The sequence below is a fragment of the Melanostigma gelatinosum genome (genome assembly GCF_949748355.1).
Source record: "Melanostigma gelatinosum genome assembly, chromosome: 15".
In the NCBI taxonomy this organism is placed as follows: Eukaryota; Metazoa; Chordata; class Actinopteri; order Perciformes; family Zoarcidae; genus Melanostigma; species Melanostigma gelatinosum.
In genome coordinates this window covers 11,675,811-11,700,418 of record NC_136648.1, presented here as the reverse complement: position 1 = coordinate 11,700,418, position 24,608 = coordinate 11,675,811, and the positions used below count along the sequence as shown (strand labels likewise).

The 24,608-nt window shown below is 41.4% G+C and overlaps 2 protein-coding genes across 3 annotated transcripts; both read left to right on the top strand.

Annotated features, from left to right (window-relative positions):
- Nucleotides 1-4,991: 4,991 nt before the first annotated feature.
- On the top strand, nt 4,992-16,612 carry ripk2 (receptor-interacting serine-threonine kinase 2). Of its 2 annotated transcripts, none has more exons than XM_079284685.1 (11): nt 4,992-5,544; nt 6,504-6,657; nt 7,277-7,432; nt 7,842-7,999; nt 9,610-9,659; nt 9,772-9,933; nt 10,640-10,725; nt 12,312-12,413; nt 12,899-13,007; nt 13,149-13,328; nt 13,446-16,612. In XM_079284685.1, exons 1-11 carry the CDS (start codon nt 5,219-5,221, stop codon nt 13,823-13,825), a joined length of 1,863 nt encoding a protein of 620 aa, XP_079140811.1. In that variant the 5' UTR covers nt 4,992-5,218; the 3' UTR covers nt 13,826-16,612. The 2 variants fall into 2 exon arrangements, with proteins under 2 accessions (XP_079140811.1, XP_079140810.1); XM_079284684.1 differs by having other exon boundaries at nt 13,443-16,612.
- A 767-nt stretch (nt 16,613-17,379) lies between these two features.
- On the top strand, nt 17,380-23,804 carry LOC306789320 (Y+L amino acid transporter 2). Its single transcript, XM_079285213.1, has 10 exons — nt 17,380-17,480; nt 17,772-18,321; nt 19,071-19,196; nt 19,277-19,421; nt 20,468-20,591; nt 20,708-20,811; nt 20,903-20,999; nt 21,110-21,259; nt 21,876-22,059; nt 22,354-23,804. Exons 2-10 carry the CDS (start codon nt 17,802-17,804, stop codon nt 22,446-22,448), a joined length of 1,545 nt encoding a protein of 514 aa, XP_079141339.1. The 5' UTR covers nt 17,380-17,480; nt 17,772-17,801; the 3' UTR covers nt 22,449-23,804.
- Nucleotides 23,805-24,608: the final 804 nt, after the last annotated feature.

Sequence of the window (24,608 nt, the reverse complement as noted above, 5' to 3'; positions counted from 1 at the left end):
TAATGGAGGTGCTGGGTTGTATCTGTGCATGTGCGCGTTTGTGCTTCATCTCCGTCTATATAACATCTATATACAATTTTAAAAGAATTTTAATGTTATCAGTCATATTCATCTTCAACTTTGTTCACAGTGTGTTTTGTCTCTTTTATAGCAAATGAATTACACTCATAATACGAGGGTACAGTGTAAAACAGGTGTTGGAGCTCAAACACACAGCTGAGAGAGTGAATACTGGACCCACATTCACCAGGTGGCCAGAGAAACACTCCTACGACGTTGAAGTTCTGCGTCTACTGTGTATCAACCATTTGAAAACACGTTTGCCATATTAGCTAGCCTGATGTTACTTTAAAAAGGAACAAGTCCTGATCCAACTGAAAACAAACCCACAGCATTTCCAATCTCAGGAACATAATGATCAAACTGATTGACAGGTGTTTTTAGTAATTCACAGAAGACAATTACAAAATATAATTTTTAGACGTTTCTGCGGCTGTTGAAGGTTTGGCATCAAAGTTTGCAACAGTAAAGTGGGTTTATTACACAGGAACATGTATGTGTGTGTGTGTGTTTTTTTACCTTTAAGTCAAACTCCTGGTAAAAATTATGGATTGGGGCTGACTCTGCACATTTCATGCTCGTATTGTATTGAAACTACTCCCTCACTGAAGAAAACAAGCTGAATCAAACCAAAATGAAACCATGCTTTAGCCAAATTAAAGCTGTCACAAAGAATCTGAACACTGAGCTGATCGGTCAGTCCAATGATTTGCTTTCAAACTTTTTTGCTTCAAAAAAGTATAAAAGCATTGGTTTATTATAACAATATGCAGGATTATATTATAAAATATTCATGAATTATTCATGAATTAAATAATGTATACAGCCAACAATAAAAGCTGAACACCAAAAGATTTCAACATATCTACGTTTTTGGGTGGTGATAACTTCGACAACAAATAATCGGGCTCATATGTTTGCATTCGTGAGGAATTTAAACTTCATTACAAAGCCTCCTCTGAACAGATTAATAGTGATAATTGTTTGCGTTATTTCTTACGAAATTATATTTTTAAATACAAATTTAACCATGAGCAATAACTAACCTCCGACTCTTCTTAATTATTTTGCCTATGTCCCTCATCACATTAAGAGTGTTTGAAGACCGAAATGAAAGGTCTATAACAGCTTAATGCTCCCTTTGAAAATAAGAGAAAACTAAATCTGATTTATGTTTACAGTCTGAACAATTATGATCCCGAATCTGATTTAACTTCTTATGATCACTATGGTGAGTCTTTCACATCTGGCAATTTCATGCAAACCTTTGAAAAGTGTGGAGACAATAACTTACTTTCATGCTAGAATCTCCTCTTTATTTTATGGACTTTTGGAGACTTAGCTATCCAGCTGCAATCTTCATGTACTCATAGTCTTGCATTGTGTAGTTTCACTTTCTGAAAATGAAAAAAATTTTAGTCACATACGTGTGATCATTCTGCAGGGTGTTGGATTAATGGTGATTCACAAACATTCCTAGGTATCCATTGGGAATTCAAAATGCTTTATTACTCCACATAAATCAACTGCCAGGACAGGTTTCAGGACTTCACTTAGGGACATTCACTTTGAAGATTCATGCAAATGTTAGCAGACAATTCTGACTGGTTAATGTTCTGTATACTGACAACCCCTTCAATTTGCTGTTGAATCTTGTTAAAAGCCACTGCAGATCAATGTTTCAGAGCAAAGGCAACCGCTAATAAAATCAATCTAATTGCAAGTCATATGGACGGAGTAGTGGAACTGAAGGAAAATAAGGTTAGTGGTGCAACATTAGAAACACAAACAGTACCAGGTCATTACTGTCGACCCACTATGAATCCACAATCTCTCCTGTAAGGGTGCCTGGTGTGCTGCTTTTGACAATTATCCAATAAATGCCTCTCTCTCTCTGTGACAACGCCCAAATCCCCAGAAGCACCAGTCCCAATTTCACAGCCCATTACCAAACAGTGGACTGAGTGACCTTTAAGCTTCTAGATGAATGTGAGATTCTGGAAAATGCCAAAATAAATAAAATCTTTGGCCGTTGGGAGTTAGTCCAAGTCAAAAGGTTCAACGTGAAGTCACGAGTCATTGGTGTCTCAGTGAAAGTAGCGTTGCATCTGTCTTTTTTGTTATCAAAAGTCCTCAAAACACCCATTTCAACATGAGTGGATTTATGGTGGGATTGTTGTTATTTATGTAAGCAGAACACAATGTATGAATGAAACTATAAAGCAGTAAGGCTCTCAGACATTCTGTATTGCTTTCAAATATTTATCCGTGCAACACACATGCATGTCATGATTTACATGAATCATATGGTATGGCCTATTTTGCACTCAGATGTTAACTTCACAGCTGCCCTCAGCTTTTCAATAAGAAGCTTCTTCAACAATATGTTTATTATTCTTACTTTTTCAGTTGTTTATTATTTTTCATATCTTGGTTGGGCAGTGGGACTACTTTCAGCTTCCCTAGACTTTTTAGTCTGACATGTTCTTTTCATTCAACTCTGTTTCATTGTACAATTTAAATAGAATGTTGTGCAAATGCATTCAGTGTGCCAGTACAAGTCTCTGCCCACATCTGTTATTTGTTCTGTGACTCAAATAGAATGAATGAAGTGAAACTAAATATGTTTGAGGGGTAAAACTCTCAGCCCAACTGTGCTCAAGGTTTAGAGCGATGTCCTTTTGTTTGAAGAGCACATGAGAGCCCTGGAGGCAAATGTCTTCCATATGCGTGTGATGAGAACAGAACATCAAGTTCCCGGGATCCCTTTGATTCAGGTGCTGTGGCTTTATCCTTGGAAACTGATAATACACTGCCACCTTCTGGTCATATTTGTCTTTCCAAACTCATAGCAACATTACTAATAACACGGTTCATTGCTGGTGTTAGTTGACAAGGACTCTTGAAGCGCTCCGAAGACAGTGACAGGGATCTGTGAGAGAGGAAATCATTTCAATACAGCGTACAGTACATGTGATAATACCTCTTCTATGTCTGTGCAAAAGACACAGAAAATTGACTTCCCTCTTCAGGGAGGTGGAGTGGTTGTCCTTCTCCTCCAGTGTCTTCTTTAAAGTGTAAACTTCTCCCTGATTTTCAAGGCCTTCCCTCTGAAGATGATGCTTCCTCCAGAGTCTCACAAAAGCCTGTACAACAGACAACAGTTATCAGATTTGTTGACCTTAAACCCTTGAGATTAATATTTTTGTGAAGAAAGTGACATCGCCCTACTTTCCTCCAGACTGTCAAATGAACTAAGTGAGTCAACCAGACACAGAGAGTGTCTGACATCTTGACTGAGAAGCACATAGATTGCCTCTCCTCCAGAACATCCTCACCAGCTGTCTTCGAACCAGCACTTAGGATGCACGGCTCAACGAAAGCTGGGAAACCACTTTTTAAGTTGCAGCAAAGCAATGAAGGAATGGGTGAGAAAAACAGAAAATATAATAAGTATGGCAACACTGTCATATTAGTGAGAGTGAAAGGTCGCTTATGATGATGAAAGCACTCACACTGACAAGCGGAATGAAGATTAATGTCATGTGTATTGGATTATTTACAATGTTTGGAGGCTGCCGATTGTATCACCCTGCAGATCTTTCCCCACAAAGGGGAAGGACCACGATGCGTCATAAATAACATTTTAGAGTGACAGAGCATGATTGTTTCCCACCTTGTCATTGAGACTGCAGAAGTCAGTGTCCCTTCTAAAGACCACCCAGCTGTCTCTTAAAAACCTGCCACACTGAGGCCAATGCAGGCACAACAATGAGCTGTAATATCAGAGATCACCTGTACAGTCTCTGTGAGCTGTTCTGAGTGTCTTCGCAAGTTAACACACAAATAGAACATAGAGAAACATCAAATCGGGGGTTTTATGCGTATGCTGATGCAAAATGTACTGACATGCTCACACATGATTTGGCTCATTCAATGGCAATGTACCATCAACAAAGAAGTAATGTAAGCTTTGTAAAGATAGGAAGTCACATAGTGTGACATCACATATATCATCAGACAAAGTCCATGTGTTTTATATGTGTTGTTAAAATGCACATCCATCCACACAATTTTAGAAAACCCGTCAGTCTGAGTTCTTTATTTTTTTCATTGATGGATTTATAATTAAGTTTGGCCTACTTAGAAATGACTTCTGCTTTACAGGGGGTTTCAGATTACAAGCGGGACAAGTGTTTCCAGTTCCCCAATCCAGAAAGTTTCTATGATTGAAAATATAATCAATTATTTGTATCTGATAAAATTGTATATAATAATGAGACACACTTTAAGTTGATAACACAATACGTTGATTGTTATGGGAAGTGTAGACAGTGTTTAGTGACATATTTAATATAATGATATTTGATTTATTATTATTATACGATTTTAACTATATTATACCACAAAACAAATGTGACATTTTTATAGGATTTATGTTTGAGTTATAAATTGTCTTATTTACTCTGTGTATGGTCTTATTACGTGAAACGCTGAATGAAACATAGGCCTATAGTTGTTTTTCTATAAAAGTAGAGATGTGGAACGTATTGCCTCTCGCAGGAAAGCCCCACGTTTGGGAAATTGCAGCATGTTAAAAAAAAAAAACTCCGAAATGAACAGTTGGGCTCAAGCACAGAGGATGAATTTAATTCCATCGAAAGTGAAACAAAAATCTGTATTTGAGGTTTAAACGTTACAATTATTGATTAAGCTTCAAACACCTCGTCGTCATATTTGGGCGTGCTCCTATCTATACTTTCCTTTGGAAAGGCTGTGTGTGGTCAAAGGCCCGTCAAACAATACAATATGAAACCCAGATAAACTCTGTCATTCTCCCGAAACGTCACTATGACCCTGAACGCATCTCACAAAAACACGGAAGTGTGTCGTCATTAGTAACAACAAAACCACCTGAGTTGACAGCGGCGCTGAGCGGCTCGCTGTTGTTGTTCCTCTTTCACTCAGCCTGTGGCAGCTCGTTGGAGGCAGTCTGGCCGCATAACACGAATAAACGGACAATTGAAAGCGCGTACATTCAATTCCAGTCGTTGGGTGCTCGGCGGTTTTTTTTTTCTTCAGCAAACTGGTGAACCGTTTATCGGTATCTGCTCATCAACGGTAGCTTAGCTTTGCTAGCAGTCGGCGACGTTCTGGCATGCGTGTGGATGGAAGAGCTCTTCCTCATCGCGTTCACCATGAAGGTTTAGTTCTGCTTTCAGCTGCTGACCTAGTGGAGGAGAACTCCTCGGACAGACTTAGCGTAAAAGGCCCACAAACTGCCATGGAGCCGTGTGCGGCTGTGGGCTGTGTGAACATCGGCAGTCTGACCAGCACCTTGCCCGTGATCCCCTACCAGAAGCTGACAGACCTGTACTACGTGAGCAGAGGGGGCTTCGGCACCGTGTTCAAGGCGCAGCACTCGGACTGGAGGACCACCGTGGCCATCAAGTGCCTGAAGCTCGACTGTCCTGTTGGAGAAAGGTATCTCGATGTGACCACCTCGTGTGACGCTGACTATTTAGGCTTTCGTTGTGTTATTAAAAGGACGTTTTACAGAGAAGTAACTGTGTGGTTACAGGCTGTCGAAGGTGGAAACAGAGACTCGAGTCTTCAATTAGTGTCACTTTGTAATCACATTTTAGGCTTTAATCAGATGTGTCCAAAGTGTCATAGACGTTGTTTCATTGCCTTGTCTCTTCCTGCAGCTCAGGTGAAGAAACTTGCTCAAATCCGCATATTCAAGTCTGCACACATTTCTTGAAATAATATATATTGTTCTTTTAGTTTGCCTTTTAATTGCGAGAGGACTGTGGCTCAATCACGGCTTGTGTAATAGCTGTCTCCTCAAATATATCTCCAATGACTCCCATAACTGTGTAGACCAAAAGAGTCCACTAAATACTGGACTTTTTCAGGCTCGTATTAACGTTTTAGAGATAAAAAAATCTGATAACTATTCATCTAAACATAAATTAATAGCATACCATTTTTGTAAGGTTTCTTTAAATGTAGTTTAAAAAAAATGTGACAAAGATATTGCATGTCAGGGCTCTCTGGTAGACAAGCTATGCATTGGAGACCCTATTTCTAAGTCATATTAAATATATCTTGGTATATCTGCTGTAAATTCTTATTACTCTGGCCAACATGCAGTATATGCCGATACTGATATATTGGTTTAGCTGATTAATCCGACAATCCGCTTCCAAGATTCATTCCTTTGGCATGTTTCCTGTAATCAGACAATCCGCTTCCAAGATTCATTCCTTTGGCATGTTTCCTGTAATCAGACAATCCGCTTCCAAGATTCATTCCTTTGGCATGCTTCCTGTAATTATGTGTATGCCGACAACACCCCAAACGTCATCACTGTTTTGGCTTTTGTTTTATTTCTTTTTGTGAGAATAAAGACTGACTTTGTATCACTGGCTGTGTTTCAGAGAGAGGAACTGCCTGCTTAAGGAGGCCGAGGTGCTCCACAAAGCCAGGTTCAACTACATAATCCAAATCTTTGGCATCTGCAACGAGCCAGAGTTCTTCTGCATAGTCACCGAGTTTATGAGCAATGGCTCTTTGGACCTGCTGCTCCACGAGGTAGCTATATGTCATGATGTCATTTCATAAATCTAAGAGGTGCTCTTTCAAATAACTGCTGCGATTATAATCGATGGCTCAATCTTAAATGATTTATAAGGATTAAAGATGAATTAAACAACAGCTGTCCTTCACTATGTGGCATTTCTATTCTTTTCCTCTTTCCCTCAGGAAATGAGAGCTTATATGTAACTAAAGTACAACAACATTTCTGTATTACACAGTCACAAATGTAGAGAACATCTAAGCTTTCCACAGTGCTTTTGTTTCCAAAATAGCTAAAGTGAAAGAGTCTCTTTGTGGTTTTTGGTAAGCTGCTCTGTCTCATTTATGCATCCCTCGTCATGTGTATGCATGCCATGCCACGCATTCATGCCTGTGACTCAGCAAGCAAAAGTGGAACTTGAAAGTATTCACAGTTTATGATGAAACTTGGAAACAAGCAGGGGAAGAGAAAGAAAAGCAGACAAATATAGTTTAGGGGGAATTCCTACTTGTCTTAGTGTTGTAAAATGTCTCTCCTCTCGGTCTGTGCTCTTGTCATGCTCTGTTTTGTAGTCGATCTCCCTGTGATGCCCTTATTTACATTTGAAACACAGTCTGTGGTCTCTTCCTACAGAAGGACATGTACCCCGGGCTTGCCTGGCCTTTGCGACTGAGGATCCTCTATGAGATTGCCTTAGGGGTTAACTTCCTTCACAACATGAATCCACCCCTCTTGCATCATGACCTAAAGACACAGAACATACTGTTGGATGGCGAATTCCACGTTAAGGTGGGTCAGCAGGACTTTGGTACAGTATGAACTGGATGTGTGACAAAAGGAAACAAACATTTGAGCTTAGGTGTCACTGAGTGTGGTTGTCTGTGTGTATATGTTCAGTAAAGTCCCATGTTAACCCACAGAGACGGTAGGTAGATTCAGTAGGGCTCAAAAAAGTAAAAAAAGAATCACCAAATTAATCAATGACAATAATTGTCGGCAAAGTGCTGCAGCAAAAGCATGTTGTGCAAAGTGTGTTATAATAGCTCCCACTGTAATAAACAGGACAATTATCTCACAACATGGAGCCTCATGTTGTGAGATAATTGTCTATCAGTTGATAGAAAAAGCTGATCCAGTAAAAACAACATTTATCTGGAATTCTAAATGAATGCTAATGTTCTGCTCTCACTCGGCCCAGATTGCTGACTTTGGCCTTTCAAAGTGGCGGCAGCTGTCCGTCAGTAAAGGCTCGGGGTCCAAGCCCACAGAGATGGGGGGCACAGTGATCTACATGCCCCCTGAGAAGTACGAACCATCCAAGAGCCGTCGGGCCGATGTGAAGCACGACGTGTACAGGTGAGACAGCAAAGCTCAATAACTAGTCATTAGAAATTGGTTGGACAATCGACAACAACAAGCACGGCCTCCTTTTAATCCGGGTATGTTTCAGAGTTCCATCTAAATATGTTTTATGTTCAGTTAGCCGGTGGTCAAATTATTGGGCTGAATTTTGGATTGGACGAACTCTCGAAGACGTCACTGCTCAGTTTATAAACTCTGACAGAGTAAATATGTGTTGAGTTTAAGCATTACAGCAGGGGTCTCAAGCTCATTTTCACTCCGGGCCACATCAGCATCATGGTCGCCCACAAAGGGCCGGTTGTAAATGTAACATATTGTTAAATAACTCCCTGCATTCACAGTTTAAAGTAGTCTTCAATGTACTCACAATACATTTCCATGTTAAATGTACAGTAAGCAGTCAAAGAGCTGCTTCTAACTGTTTAAGTATCTCATCATTTTGACTTTCAATCTCATACTTTTGACTTTCTAATCTCATACTTTTGACTTTCTAATCTCATACTTTTGACTTTCAATCTCAGAATTTTGACTTTCTATCTAGAATTATGACTTTCTATCATAGTTATGACTTTCTATCTCATAACTTAGACTTTCTATCTCATAATTTCGACTATGGGGATATTTTTATTATAAAGTCTAACTTAAAAAAAAAAAAAAAAAAACATTTTAAACATTTTTTTTTTTTTTTTTTGCTGGCGGATTCGCGGGCCACATGAAATGACGTAGCGGGCCGGGAGTTTGAGACCCCTGCATTACAGGGAAGCAAGGTTTTCCTGACTGGCAAGCTGTCATACTGTGCCGGCATGGGGCTGTTGGATTGTCAGCATACCTACAATGAGAAGAGTGCCAGGTGCTAAAGCTGTCATTGATGCTGGGAAAGAAGTTTGATTTCAGGAATCTCTCAGAAAGAGGGAGTGGTGACTGTTACAAAAGAAGATGAACCACGTGGTTGTATGAGGTACTTATCCACAGTCCGTGTATTAACTACAGTACAGTAGGGGACAGTCTGCACACCTCCAGCCTGGAGAAGCAGACAAAACATAGTTTAGCCACCTAAACAAAAGGCCCACCTAAAAGAATCAATATCACTTCAAGTGTACACTATATTTATAATATTTCACTGCTTTACCTTACCTATAGACAGCTGTTAATCTGAAGCTTATATCCATCTATGCTCTCTTCAAAACAACCAGACTTCATGGACAAAAGTAATTTTCCCTTAAAAAACATGGCGACCTCGATCGGTTAGTTTGTTTGTGATATTGTGAGACTTTGGTAAATTTGAACTAACACTTTAAAAAAACCAAAGTGTCCGTCTCTTTCTCCAAACCGGGGGCGTGCAGACCGCCGTCTACTGTAGAGTAACACATGAGCATGGATACGTAGCTTAGACAATCCCACTTTGAAGAATCCAAACTCTCGCTTTAATCTTTTGAGCAACGGGTTTCGATTCCTGCAACAGGTCAATTGGTCATTGTTCTTCCTCAAAGCAGCTTCTCTGGTTAGCGTAACGTAAAGTCCCTTAACCCTGAAGGGGAATACCAGTCGAATGATGTCACTCTAATTTCCCTTCACTGATTCTCTCCCACATGTTTACATTGAAGCTATGCCATCATTATGTGGGAAGTGCTGTCCAGGCAGATTCCATTTGAAGGTAACACATTATCTACTTTTTTTTTTATCCAAGTTTAATTCTGTCCAGTTGCTCTTTGAGTGAATGTTCATGGTGCCACCAGACTAACACTGATCTGTATTTGTGCGATCAGAGGTGACCAACCCGATGCAGATCATGTTCAGTGTGCTTCGTGGGATGCGTCCCGACACGAGTCTGGACATTCTGCCTCCTGACATCCCCAGCAGAGAAACCCTCATCAGTTTAATGACCTGCGGCTGGACCACTAACCCCGACGAACGGCCTTCCTTCCTCAGTAAGCTCACACAAATAACCGATTTTACAGAAATTCCTTTCTGGCCGGAGTTAAACATTCCACCCTCTGAAAGGATTGCACTCTGTTGAACTTGAACCTGTTTTACACTTTGGGATAACAAATCCTGCTTGTCAGTGCAAAATTGTACCCTGACAAAGCAGTGACGAAGAATCAGCTTCCTGTCACATTATTCCGCTGTCTTCACTGAATCATTTTCATCGACATTGTTCATCTCTTGCACAAAACAGACGAATATAGACATTCACTACTTACTCGCGCTCGTTCAGTAAGTTCAGGACTGAAACTGAGTGCGTTTCTGAGTCTCGCATTCTTTCTCACTGACACACACACTCCAGCTGCAGAGTCACATTACACAGTGTGTTTTCCACGTCTTGATTTAACTGTACATTTGTGTTATTGAAACCACAAAACGGAGAACTGAACCTCAGTTGATACTAAATGTTTTGATGACCGTACAGCTTCCTTTCATCTGTTCATAGATGTACCACTAACAACCAAATGTGCACTAAAATCACCAGTAAACATCGACAAGTTTCTGTCCACAGCTGCAGCAAACAGCATGGCCTACGGAGAAAAACCACATAACTGGCAGTGGAACCAGTTCAAATAGTTTTGTCCTGTTGACTAGATATCTACTGTGAGAACAAAACCGTAGAAATGTGATGTGTGTTTCGTGCCATTTCAGAGTGTCTGATTGAACTTGAGCCCATGGTGAGGACGTTTGACGAAATTGACTTCCTGGAGGCCGTGTTGGAGATCAAGAGGTCAAAGGTTAGTCTTCTCACAGTTATTATTTTTAAGGATACCTTTCACACCTACAGTTCAGTTCATTTCGTACGAACCAATTCAATTAAATTCAATTCAATGCAATTTATTTTTGTATAGCCCAAAATCACAAATTACAAATTTGCCTCAGAGGGCTTTACAATATGTACACGTTTGACATCTTCTTGTCCCGGGACCCTCACATCGGAACAGGAAAAACTCTCCAAAAACCCCCTTTAACGGGGAGGAAAGAGGAAGAAACCTGTGGGAGAGCAATAGAGGAGGGATCCCTCTCCCAGGATGGACAGAAGTGCAGGAAGTATAGAACAGGATAGTGAATTACAACACATTCATTGTAATTACAGCACATTCAATGTATGACACAACCACGACAGGAGGAACCAAGGGAAAAACATTAGACATGGTTGCATTTTAGTTCTGGTCCGGTTCCTTTTTACGTTGACTTTCTACAAACGAACCGACAGGAACAAACATGACGTGATACAGACTGACGGGGAACTTGTTGATTGGACAGATGATAACAGTCAAAGGTCGGAGCTCAGTGGGTAGAGCGGGTTGTCCTTTAACCACAAGGTTGGCGGCTTGCAGCTGCAGTGCTGACAGTTGTGTTTATCTGATCTGATGAACATAGAGAATGGGCACAGTAAGTGACTTTCCCTCTTTTTAAGATGCCAAACAGAATAGAGGCACCAGCATCATATCGTGGTGCTTAGAAGAACGAGCTTCATACTCCAAAGATTGTCCTTTTGAATGTGCAGGAAAGTCTGAGTGCTAAAGTTAATTAGAATTGTCACAAGTTACCAGAGCCTGAAAGTGAAGTTATATATATTGATAAACTCTTTAGTGTTTTTTCTTGGTTAATGAACAAAATCTGTGAATCATTGAGATTTGAATTGATTACCTGCAGTTGCTAGACTTTGCTATTGAACCAACTCACTGTTCCAGGAAGCAGTTTTATCTTTCACTAAACACCCAACTGTTGCATGGCAATTCAGAGGGCAGCTTCAGAGGAACGTAACTGAACAGTCAACGTCGTAGCTGTGTGTAAGAGAGTGAAGCAGAACTGAAACAAAACACACGCATTCTCAAAAAGGATTTGAGAATGTTTCTGTCGCATATCAGTGATTAGTGGTTCAGTAATACTTGTCTGAAGTTCAGAAGAACATAGTTAGTTACAATCTAATGCTGAATAATTGATCTGTCTGTAGATGAACAAATGAACCGTCTTTGAATTGTGTGTAATTTGGGACAGTTTGAATTGTACTGTGACGAAGAGAAGATGGGTTTTTACAAGAAGAACACAAATTTTACTTCATAATTGTATCTTGATATCGCCTTCTTCTTGGTATGTTTGTGTGCACATGACAGAGACCATTGCAACCAGCTTTGACAGCGACGCTGGTATTGTTTGTGTTGTCATGGCAGAATGTGGTCTACTACAGAACCGGTTTTGAGCACTCTACCAAGTGTTTGTATTTCTGATTCGGGTTAATAGCAGATGTGATTCATTTGACTTTGGCATAATTGATTGTTTCCTGCTCACTCCCCTCTTCTTCCTTGTTCCTCCACAGAGGATGCAGAGCTCCGGCTGTTGTTCAGCCCAGTCAGTGAGTGAGAAGAGGAGTCAGGATGGATCCCTGAACATGCTGAAGGACAGGCCCAGCCCCTGGCCGGTCAGTAGCTGAAATCTCTGTGCAAACATCAAGAACAAGTCTAGTAATATACAGCGATACTTGGGGATCTACATATAAGCATTGTCTGTTTTTGGTATTATGTCTTCAAAGTGCAGTGCAATGTAAGTCTTTAGCTTTGATACTGTGACGTATTCCCTCGTGAAACAACATATTTGAGCGGTGTACAGTTACAAGAGGGATTTAAATCTGATCCTTTGCATCTGATTGGATAAGCTACAAAGTGGGTGGCCTTAAGGAGCTCAATAGTCCCTGTAGAGGACTATAGATCCACACACACCTCCCTTGTCGCTAAAAGTTACAGATTGATTCATGGAGGGATGTCATGATATTATTGGCTGCATATATTGTTAAATAAGTGCACAATATGACCGTGGATGTGATCTAAAGGGGCATCTTTCATATCTTCTCGAGTTTAATGTCTGGGTGGAAATGTGAATTAAGCATCATTGTTTGTTCTGCCACAGGAGAGCTCCGGCTCAGGTTCTTGTTCCTCCCAGGGCACGGATATGTCTCTACCATGCGCCCTCAGCAGCAGCAGCAGCAGCAGCAGCAACAGCAACAACGCTGCACCAGGTATTTACAACAGGACTGGCATTTTATGCATTGGCCTCATTTACTGGAAACAAAGGGAAAAAGCTCACAGTGCCACGCATCAGGTTTTGTGTAAATATCTGTGGACTAAACAAGCGTCGTCTTCTACTCTTTCTGATGCAGAGGGGCTTCCGATGTCATTTTTAGCTCCTACACTGGAGCCTCCTGAGTCTCTGAAGGACCCCACAGGCAACAATCTGAACGGCGACGTGAATGATTTGAACATACCCATCAAGCCAGGCCTGCCTGTCCCTGAGTACGAGACACAGCTGGACAACCTCAAGCTTCAGCCTCAGCAACAAGGTACACCAGTTAAAGCATGATGTATGAAGTGGCTGATCATGATAATACAGTTCTGGAAATTTGAATACAACCAGAATCTGAATCACTCCTCTCTCTCTCTCTCCTCACTCGCAGCAGAATACTCTCCTCCATTGTGGCACTCCCCTCCCTCACAAGGCCCAATCGCCCAGTGGATCGCGACGCGCCGCGAGGAGATCGTCTCCCAGATGACGGAGGCCTGTCTGAACCAGTGCTTGGACGCCCTGCTGGCCCAAACCATGCTGATGCGGGAGGATTACGAGCTGGTGGTGACCCAGACCACGCGCACCGCCAAGGTCCGCCAGCTCCTGGACAACTGTCATCGGCACTGTGAAGACTTCTGCCGCATTGTCGTCCGCAAGCTGCGTGACAACAAGCAAACGGGCCTGAAGCCGTACCCGCCTGAGATTAGCTCCCCGATCCTCTCTTCCTGCGCAACGCCGCTGTCCATGTCCTACAATATGCCCAGGAACATGTAGCAACAGTCGCCGCCAAGCGAATGGAAACAATCCAGATTATAGACGGTGCCAACGTTACACTACACATAACTCTGACTGGTACCGTTTTCGGTAAGATTGTCACCACGGTTCCTGTCAGTCCTGCCCTCAAAGAGGACCTGAAGGCTCGGTGAGCAAAAAGAGTCACAAAACTAAGCTGCTCCCTTAGAAATACATCCACTCACAAGAGATCAACTGTTTGATTCTGTGCAATCAGAATCAAATGATTTTGAAGGAATCAGTGATTTTTATTTCTCAATGTGATTTTATTTATCATCCCTTCATTCTGAGGGGAGGTGTCGCAGGGTGTCACTCCTTTAGTACGTTGTGCTTTTGTCTCCAAAGCTCAGTTTCCATTATGTGAAAGTGTGATTATTTATAGAATGCAAACATCCTCAACACACTCGGTTGATCTGAGTAAGTGACAGAAGGACTGTTATCATGCTGGAAAACCTCCAGCCTAAATAAGGTTTATTCCTATCAAAGCAATCCTAATCTTAAAGTATCATGTAGTCATTGGTGAACTATGTTTACCCTCTGAGTGAAGTCAGTGCGTATGTGGCCCTCAGTGTGTTTGTATTGAAGCACATAGTCTACATTCAATCGGTGAGAAATGCCTCGTCAAGTAAAAGGACGACATGAGAGCCAGTGACGGCTAGCGATGTGGTTTGGGATGTTAACAGCTTTACATCACTGAAGTGTTGGAATGAGTCATGAGGTCGGTCACTGTGGCCGTTTGACCGTATGGAACATTTTGTCCCTGCCTTTTTTCTCCCCCTCTTTTTTTTTTTACTGCTGAGCTAAGTTATGCACTGAGACGCGGAGTAAAAAGGAAGTTAATGTGTGTGTGTGTGTGTGTGTGTGTGTGTGTGTGTGTGTGTGTGTGTGTGTGTGTGTGTGTGTGTGTGTGTGTGTGTGTGTGTGTGTGTGTGTGTGTGTGTGTGTGTGTGTGTGTGTGTGTGTGTGACAGACATGTGTTGATGCTGCGGAGCTGCTCTGCAGAAGAACTGCAACAAATGAACAGAGAAGATCAAACCTGCTTCTCTTGTCTCAACCGTTACTGCAGGGGTGGACCAAACTCTTTTGATTGTCACAGATAGTTTTCAACCAGTTATAATGCAAGAAAGTCAGTGTTTCTATACCAGGAAACCGCGTGTGCCATAGCAAATACATGTTGTGCCAAAATAACCAACAGAACAAACTGTTTTTGTTTGACATTCCAGTAGTTTATTTCTGTTCCAACATTTTAAAAAAAGCATTTCTGCTGATGAATTTAATTTCAATCAAATCAATCAATACAGTGCATTGCCTAAGTGCCCGCATACTTATTATATGTGTAAATCTGTATATAAATAAAGTTGAAACAGCCAAATATTGGTTTCTGTTCATGACCCGAGTGCCCACTTCAAAGATTACAATGCAACTGTAAAAGTAAGATGTAACAAACGGAGCAGACGGAGATGGTAGAATAATGGTTTCTGTGCCCAGAGGTTAAGACTAGGATGTGCACTTTATTAGAAATATGCTCAAGTCATATTCCACTTTGTTTTTAAAACATCACCACAGCCCACTTCTGAAGTTTGTTTCGTAGTTTGGCCACCCCGGCTGTAGTTTACCTGCTGAGCAGTCTGTGCAGTCACTGCTCAGTTCATCACTCTGGACTCAACTTTCTCTACATTACGATAGCAACACCTGTTTCTTATATATAATTATCTCTCTTTTTCTCCTGTACATAGATCTATGACATTCAGCAAGTCTTAATCCTGTTAAATGCCAGAAAATACACACATTTATATCAAGGCAGTAGTTTGTATTATACATAATGCTGAGTACGAGTTTTGTCTTTACTTCACTCACACACAGTATATATGTTCTTTGCGCCAGAAAGAAACAAGTTATTTCTGTTTCCATGACACAGTTTGAACCTTCAGTCTTCCTAATCACCATGTTTATGTATTTAATAGGTCTATAACATTTACAATTAATTCATTTAACAATTATTTTCTCGATAATCGTTTGGTCTATTAAAATGGTAAAAAGTTCTGTTTATAGTTTTCCAACGCCCAATATCTTCAATACAAATGTTTCGTGTGTGCATATATGCCGCTCATTACGGGCCTTACTGTCTTCATCACTGCCTTCGCTTATCCCTTAACTCCAAACGTTCTCATCGTTTACAGTGTTGTAGCTGTGTCCATTACTGTCTGCATAGCCTCCAGCTCAACAGAGCGTGACCTCTTTGTGGTTCCCCATCAGTCGGTCCAAAGAAAGTTCCACAAAGAACTTAAATAACACGGTGGGAAATGAGCCACGGCAGGTTATTCTTATTAAGAAACCGCGTTACAAGAAATCCCACACAATTATATTATAGAATATAAAAGACAACCGGAAGGCCAAGCAAGGCCGACACGTTTCCATCATGGTGGGCCTTGTGTTCGATAACTGTGCAAAAGCCTTTCACACATATCAAGAAACGCGGAGTAGAAATACGACAAATTTGATATCTTAAAATGTAACTTATTTTGTACTGTGTAGGATAGTTTCATCTCTTTTCTATATATTTTCATTTGTGATCACTTGTTTAAAACTCGTGCATTATTTTTGTCAAGTGATGATTTGTAATTTGTAGAATCGCCTTCTGCAAAATACATAAATGTGTATGCGTGTCATTATCAGATCAAACGAGTATAATGTGTTACAGAATGTGCAGTTGATCTGTAGCTGTGGTTTCAAACTAGGATTTTTCATATTGTATCAAACTTCATTAAAATGAACACTCTGTTTTTACTTCTGCCTGCTGTCTTATTTTTTGTTGATTTTCTTTTTTATGTAACATTAATTCAATAGGAAAGTTTACTCTATTTGTACAGTTGGCTCATATAATGTTACCGTCTCTATAGAGCTGCTATAGGGATACCAAGAGGGCTTATGTATAGCCATAGATTACTGACGTCCGGGTTGATGCAGCTGCTAAATGTCACTGAAAGAGACGCATGATGACCAAAAAGCAACCTCAAAAAGGCCGCTATGTGTTGTAAAAAACAAAAGGCACATAATTACAGTTCGTGTCTATTTTAGTTTTGGAGTTTGTCTTCTATATACATGGAGGAGGGGTAGGGGGATTTTATGTGTGTGTATGGATATTTATCGCTGTCTCTACCTATAGTTTTTGACCCCATACCTTTCAGTTTGAACCCATGTGTGTTTTTGTTTCGTGGGTCATCTTGCTTCGTATAATCTCTTCAGGCTGTGTCCCTGTACTTGTCTACACCTTCTGGAATCACTTATTGCGCAATATAAAAAGAACGAAAAAAGAAAAGCAGCTGTACCCGGTGTGTTGATCGACACCACACCGGGTACAGCTTGGCTACCTCCGTCCGATAGCTGCCAGGGGCCAGTGACGAGGTCTTCCTCTCTCTGGAAATAGCACAGGAAGGACCATGTGGGTGCAGTTCATTTGGTGCAGGAAAAACACCCGTTGTGGTTGTGCTGGGCTGCAGGGATTACAACATCGACAGGCCTGTTGCTGCCTCTCAGATGTGATGTCAGCAATATCTCACTGCCTGGTCAGAGGAGCAGCACTGGTCTGAGGAGACACGTAACACACCTGTTGATCTTCTATCAGTAAGCAAACAAAGTAAGCTCACTTTTTGTCCTTTTTACATATTGCCCGTTTGTGTCCTAACTTACAACCTTAAGTATGTTTTCTTCCTGTCTAAAGAGCGGACTATGGGCGAAGATGTTTGTGTGTGAAAGATCGTTACTGGGAGATTTGGCACCATGTCCTCTTTTTGTACAGTGAACATATTCAGGCTTGAGAAGTGTAGTTAGACATTCCAATGTATATTTAAAGAAAATCGTGTAATAGTCATATGGAAGAACAGTTTGTTTTGTCTGTCAAACTGGAATGATCTCCTTTAAATTCCAGCCCTTTCATCTTCACACCAGCACTGGAGTAATGGAGGATCTGAGGCAGAAGATGGGAGTCATGTCACAGACAATATGCCCAAATTCACGGACTCCATCTGACGAGGACTTAAAGGCCCAGAATAATGGGAAAGAAGAGAAAATGCAGTTGAGGAGGGAAATCTCCCTTATGAATGGGATCTGCCTGATTGTCGGCAGCATGATTGGCTCTGGGATCTTCGTCTCACCGAAGGGTGTACTCATGCACAGTCAGTCTTACGGGCTGTCTTTGCTGATTTGGGCTACGGGAGGCATCTTCTCAGTGTTTGGGGCGTTGTGCTACGCGGAGCTCGGCACCACCATCCCCAAGTCTGGAGCCAGCTACGCCTACATCCTGGAGTCGTTCGGAGGCTTCCTTGCTTTTATCCGTCTGTGGTCGTCCATCCTGCTGATTGAGCCGGCCAACCAGGCTGTGATTTCCTTGACCTTCGCCAACTACCTGGTGGAGGCTTTCTACCCCACCTGCCAGCCGCCATACGATGCTATCCGGCTTATCGCTGCAGCCTGCCTCTGTAAGAAACACTCCTGTGTAGGTGTACAGTTCATCATCCAGAAAGAGATTGCAAGGAAACATAAAAGTCTGTGCAAAATACAGGGAGGAAAAACTCCCAGTACTGCCTTCCAGTGTTTGATATTCACACTGTGATACCCACTTTGGCCTCACCCCAGTTCCCGACTTCAGCACAATATATATGTCAGTTTAGACAATATTATCAAGTTTTAAACAGCTTTCGTTTCACCCATGACATGAGCAGAAACAAGTGGTGCTATAGTATTCATCCCAGTCTGAAACTCAGTAACCGTGTGTGGAACTGTCACCAGCTATAGTTAGACTGTGGACCAGTGTGGTTTACAGCCTGGCTTTGTGCTGTGAAGAACATAGTAAGCAGAAGTGCCATTTTAGGTGAGAGAGCAGCGATGCCACAAGCCAACTAAGAAGTGAGTTTCTGTTAATTGTAGCCTCATACAGACTTTGGCCTACGTGACACACAGGAGATGTTCAGCAATCTCTGGCACACGGCTGAGCGATAGCGTGCTTCTATTAGTTATATAGCTTTTGACATTCCAGTTGACACAGTTCGAGTTTCACAAACAGACAAACATGGTTGACCGTTTCCTGAATGATTCATCTTTGAAAATGCAACCTAACCAGAAAGCAGAAGTTGTACCCAGAGCTGTATTAGGCCTTGTTTGTGTCAATGAACTTCTCAATCATGGAGATACAGGTTCATTTATTGCCGTATTCCTCTGGTTTGTCCAGGTATGTTCAGCTTCATTAACTGTGCCTCTGTGAAGTGGGGGACACGGGTCCAGGACATTTTCACTTTCGCCAAACTCATGTCGCTCGTCCTCATCATCATTGTAGGACTAGTGAAAATGGCAACAGGTAAGATTACGTTGGAACGAAAATGCATCGGTGGAAACGAGATGAATATGTGCTTTACACTTTGATTCATCTTGATGTAGGAGAAACAAAGAGCTTTGACAGTCCGTTTGAAGGCTCCTCCACAGATCCCGGAGCCATTACTTTTGCCCTCTACTCAGCTCTGTTCTCCTACTCCGGCTGGGATATGCTCAACTTTGTCACTGAGGAGATTAAGAATCCAGAGAGGTAACACACACGTACAAACACAAGCATACAAAGAGACACATGGAAATGTACACACGTTTGAACCTTAGACTTGAAGTCTCTGACTAGGTTGAGTAGGGTAATACAGGTGGTGAAAACGAGCCAGTGGGAATAATACTAAAAACTATTGGACAAATTAGAACTGAACGGTTTTTGATGTTACCCAGTCAGACATTTGTTTGCTTTATGTAAAGCTGGTACAATCAATATTTACGTATTTACAGTGGTTATAATATGTGAAAAGCATTGCTCGTAGTGATGATTATCTTGACTCTACAGTTACTCTTATCTCTACGGAGGATTTCTCACTTTAATATTTTGGCTTTCCTGCCCGCAACTGTATTGTTTTGGTTCAGTCTCACTACTCTCATCATCCTTGTTTCCAGACACAGAGGGCAGCGAAAAAGCTCTTAAAAAACAACTGTACACTTCCTGCCCAACACCAAACGTTAGATAGACAAATGTAGCAGCTAGCTGGTGAACTTAGAGGAGCATTTAGCATCGTAAGCGGTATTTCCCCTTTCGGAGTTGGTGGAGACCAAACACAGAGCTAATGAAGAGTAAATACTTGACTTTAGGTTGTCATTTGTTGCACAAACAGGACTAAATCAATGCTAATGTTGATCGATAGCATGCTGGGCGTGCAACTGTACTGTCAGATGACATGTCAGTTTTGTGTTTACAGCTTATTTCTGCTGCCTCTGAGTGGCCGAAATATTACTTATTGCAGGTCAACGCTGTCTTATCAGATTACTTTAACAAGAGGTTTTGTATAGAGCCAGATGTAATTCTCCAGTATATTGGACGCTCATCCGTTTTCATTTTTTAGGTGAATTTGAGCTGGGATCACATTGTAATCAATGGACATCCCAGTTACCTGTAAAATCTTTAACTGAACAAAGGAAAATGTGCTGCAGAGGTTGAAATTGCACCTTGAGTAAAACAATATCTTCACATGAATCCTCTGTAATCTGTTTACTGCAGCTTTGCAGTGAGTCACAAAACACTCTGTGTATTGTTGTTTCTAGGAATCTTCCCCTGGCCATTGTCATTGCCATGCCCATCGTGACCATCATCTACCTGCTGACCAACGTGGCCTACTATGTGGTCTTGGACATGACGTCCCTGCTGGCCAGTGATGCAGTTGCTGTGGTAAGATACAGACTGTGTCCTGAGAGAGATTATTCACTCTGCTGCTAAATATAGTCCTTGTTGACCCAGGATCGTTTTGCACTCTGACTTGAATGAACTTCAATTTGACCCCACAGACATTTGGAAATGCAGTCCTCGGGCCGTTCAAGTGGATCATCCCTATTTCAGTGGCCATGTCCTGCTGCGGAGGACTCAATGCGTCTATCATTGCTGCCTCACGGTAAGCAGGAAGTGCTGAACAGGCGCTGCCTTTGGGCTCCCATCGAGACGAGTGTTTTGCCAGTAACTTTCCATCTTTGTTGCTGATGCAGGTTGTTTTTTGTCGGCGCCAGAGAGGGCCACCTCCCCAGCAGTCTGAGTCTGATTCACCTGCAGCGCTACACACCCATACCTGCACTGCTGTTCAATGTCAGAACCATTTATCTTATTATTCATATATTCCTCTGCTGCATACACGTAGATGTCACTTCAAAGGGCAAACAGACTGGAACATGAATATATTCATTTGTGCTCTGCAGGGGCTACTGGGTCTGATCTTCCTGTGTGTAGAGGACGTGTTCCAGCTCATCAACTACTTCAGCTTCAGTTACTGGCTCTACGTGGGTCTGTCTGTGGCCGGCCTCATCTACCTGCGCATCACTCAGCCAGACAGACACAGGCCTCTGAAGGTGCTGCTTTATTCATTGTTCAAATCATGCAGCATGAAAATAAATGGATATGGTGCATATATACTGTATGTGTGTCTGCTGTACATACACAATGCTACAGGTCCTGTGTAATCATATTTTAATTATAGTTATGCTCTGAAGTGATTATTTCTGTAATAATTTCATTTTGAGCCCCATATTTATCACTTGTTTATACATCTGCAGTTACATTTGGATTGAAGACAAACATTTTGCAGTGAAATGCAATGTGGCATACTCTTCAGGCTGTGCAAAAAGGAATAATTATTATAACAAGAGTTAAACAAGAATAGAGAAATAAATATAATATTTGCAGTATAAGTATTAAGACATGTCTATTCACCATCCTGAGTGCCTAAAGCTGTTTCTTTATCCTCTTCAGCTGACTTAGCGTGTTACAGTCCAAAACTAAATGAACAAAGAAATATGACTAAGTCACTGAGTGGAGAGTTTAGTGGGTCTGTCATGTTGTGCCTACTCTTATAAACACAATCTGAAGCACTGATAGTTTCCATAGTTTACGCATTGGCTTTTATCTTCACTCTGCATGTAGATATACTCAGATACTAACCCGAGCTGTGTCTTTTTCTCTCCACAGTTGTCTTTGTTCTTCCCCATCATCTACTGTCTGTGTAGCCTGTTCTTAGTCATCGTTCCGCTGTACGGAGACACCATCAATTCTTTCATAGGGATTGGCATTGCACTGTCTGGGGTGCCCGTCTACTATGTGGTCATTTACCTGCCTGATGAGAGGAGGCCCAAATTCATACGCAAGTTAAACGGTAAGCTCAAATGTCCGTGTGCAGAAAATGTAATATTCGTGCAGCAGAATATTTGTTCGAGCCGTGTTCAAACATGTGAAGAGGAGGTGACAAAAAGAAAAGATTTCCTGTCCATGAGGCATGAGATTATTAATCACCAGCATACACCCTTCACCCAGTTCGTCAAACATGTGTCACATGATTTGATATCACCATACAAAATACAGCATTAATCATCTTGTATTATGAAAGTTAGCTGTTAGCAACCTTTCCACTTCCACGTCTTCCTTCCTCTCACCTCTTTTCCTCCTCCAGACTTTACCACCAGATCTGCCCAGATGCTGTTCTACTGCTGTCTGACTGAATTTGACACTGAGACAGAAGCACAACCAGGCGGTAAAGCGCAGTGAGCTGCAGACAATCCGTCGCTCACTGGCCGGCTTTCTGCCCGGAGGCCTCCGTCTGGTCCGTGTGTCAACGTTCATTCCTCTCACGAACAAGGCCTTGCATGGACGGAGTGACGTGGCGCAGGCTCAGAACTTTTGTGAGGATTACGTCTCTCAGGTGAAGTTTAAAAAAGGCCTGACATCTCAAATGACTCACCACGAAGGAGCAAAAAAATTAAAAATGAGATGTCATGATGAAGCCTTACTGTCAAATTGACCGGTAGACCTCATACAGACCTGAGCCAGTGGAGACTAAATACACTCAATGAACTCTGTCACACATATCACACATATCACACTTTCATCTTATTATTGGGATGCACTTTGTTTCCAACAGAAGCTCACAAAAAGCTGTATTTTTGTTCTGATTCAATTCATTTATTGTAAAATCATCATTCATAAAATATTTAAACACTGTTCAGGAGCATCAGCTGTTCAAACATCCTGCACTTTCACATATTTTAGATTGTTAACATATATCTGAATGAGGCCCATATGAATACAACAGAGAGATAAATTCACTGTTAGGAACCAGATTTCTCTGAAGTCTTGTTATTCCACACATGAAGTGACATCAGGACATCTCAGCCTAAAGTAAGGTGCAGTTGGCGGAATCGAACCCGGGACAGATCCACTTATTGCTGAACTGTTTGTATCCCTCAGCACTGATCAGGTCACTTCCTGACCAGAGGAGAGCACACAGGTGTTCATTGTCATGGTTTCCTTTGGGGTAAAAATATCGACATAGTTTAATGAATGAACAATCTCATGGTCTCAGATTACATATTTACCGTCCATCAGGTTCTGGAGGCTGCAGTAGTTTGTGCTGTTATCAGCTGGATCTTTGGAGAACTCAGATACTGCCTCTCCCTGCACATCAGAAACATCAGGAAGGAAACGGTATGTCAAAGAGGAACGCCAGTGACTGGAGCTGATTAACTTCTGAACGCTTTTGAACTTAATTTTTTTTTCAGTAGCTTTAAAGTCAGAAAAATAACATCTCCCCTCACTGTGTCACATTTTGTTCTATTTCATGTGATTATTAAAGTCCATGCTGCAGCTGTTAATGTTCGCAGAGCAGATGTTGCATCCTGTGACCAAGCAGAGATGGATAATGCTTTATGATGGTGTTTGAGTTGCATGAAACCTACAGGGCTAAAGGGTCGAATGCATGCATTCACAAGGTGCTTGTGAATTCAAAGCCTCATTTCTCACATGTGATCTTGGATATGGGGAGAACACAGGACTCACAAGACACTCATTAGTCATGTTTGGGCAGAAAAATAGAAAGCTTTGATGATCAACAGTACCTAAAGTTGATCTTTAATGATTTTTCTGATGTTTTGAATGATACATGAGCCTTTAAGTTATGCCAGCAATAAACATAACACTCACTGCTCTGCTCTGCAGGTTGTTTGGTATCTCGTTCTCACACTGATTACAATCATTGCTATTTTGAGAGCATGACATGGAAACTGCTGAGCACACACAGCATTTGTCATGGAGCATGACACACCAACATGACTGTGCCCACAGAAAAGATTCCTTTGTATCCTCTTGACATGACATTTCATTTCTGAGAGGTGAAGAAAAGAAAATATCAAAAACTCTGCATTTGCTATTGGGTGGTTAAAAAACAGTAGGCTTATAATTAGTGCTGGGCAACGATTAAAGTATTTAATCGCGATTAATCGCATGGATTTTTTTGCGATTAATCGCAATTAATCGCATTGTTATGGCAAAGTTCAATCATGAATTCAAAAGTAGTGTATTGCGCACTTTTATTTTAAAAATACTGCTATATGAACAAAAGGGCAATAACATTTGGTTCACGAGATGCAGGTAGCATGTTTCATACTTAATGTGAATATAATTCATACTTTGTTGGCATCTTATTCTGAAAACCGGATGTTCGTCTGAAGAAACCGGATGTTGTCTCAAGTTAATCTTTCCGCTAACTTTCAAAGTCCTTCGCTCGCTCCCGATCTGTGCCGTTTAAATGCGTTTACCGTGAATTTCAGCATATAGGTGCACTAAAATGACTGACTATAGGATGTTTGCTGGCTTTTATCCCACTGTTCTTGTCATCCTCTTGTTGTTATGTATATGTATTGTCTCTTGTCT

Bases quoted from the DNA above. Each gene is read 5' to 3' on its own strand.
- ripk2 (XM_079284684.1), top strand. From the start codon at position 5,219: ATGCGTGTGGATGGAAGAGCTCTTCCTCATCGCGTTCACCATGAAGGT. The intron at 8,000-9,609 runs GTGAGACAGCAA...TTTACATTGAAG, and splicing joins GTGAAGCACGACGTGTACAG to CTATGCCATCATTATGTGGG. The intron at 13,008-13,148 runs GTATTTACAACA...TTTCTGATGCAG, and splicing joins CAGCAACAACGCTGCACCAG to AGGGGCTTCCGATGTCATTT.
- LOC306789320 (XM_079285213.1), top strand. From the start codon at position 17,802: ATGGAGGATCTGAGGCAGAAGATGGGAGTCATGTCACAGACAATATGC. The intron at 20,592-20,707 runs GTAAGATACAGA...TTGACCCCACAG, and splicing joins CCAGTGATGCAGTTGCTGTG to ACATTTGGAAATGCAGTCCT. The intron at 22,060-22,353 runs GTAAGCTCAAAT...TTCCTCCTCCAG, and splicing joins ATTCATACGCAAGTTAAACG to ACTTTACCACCAGATCTGCC.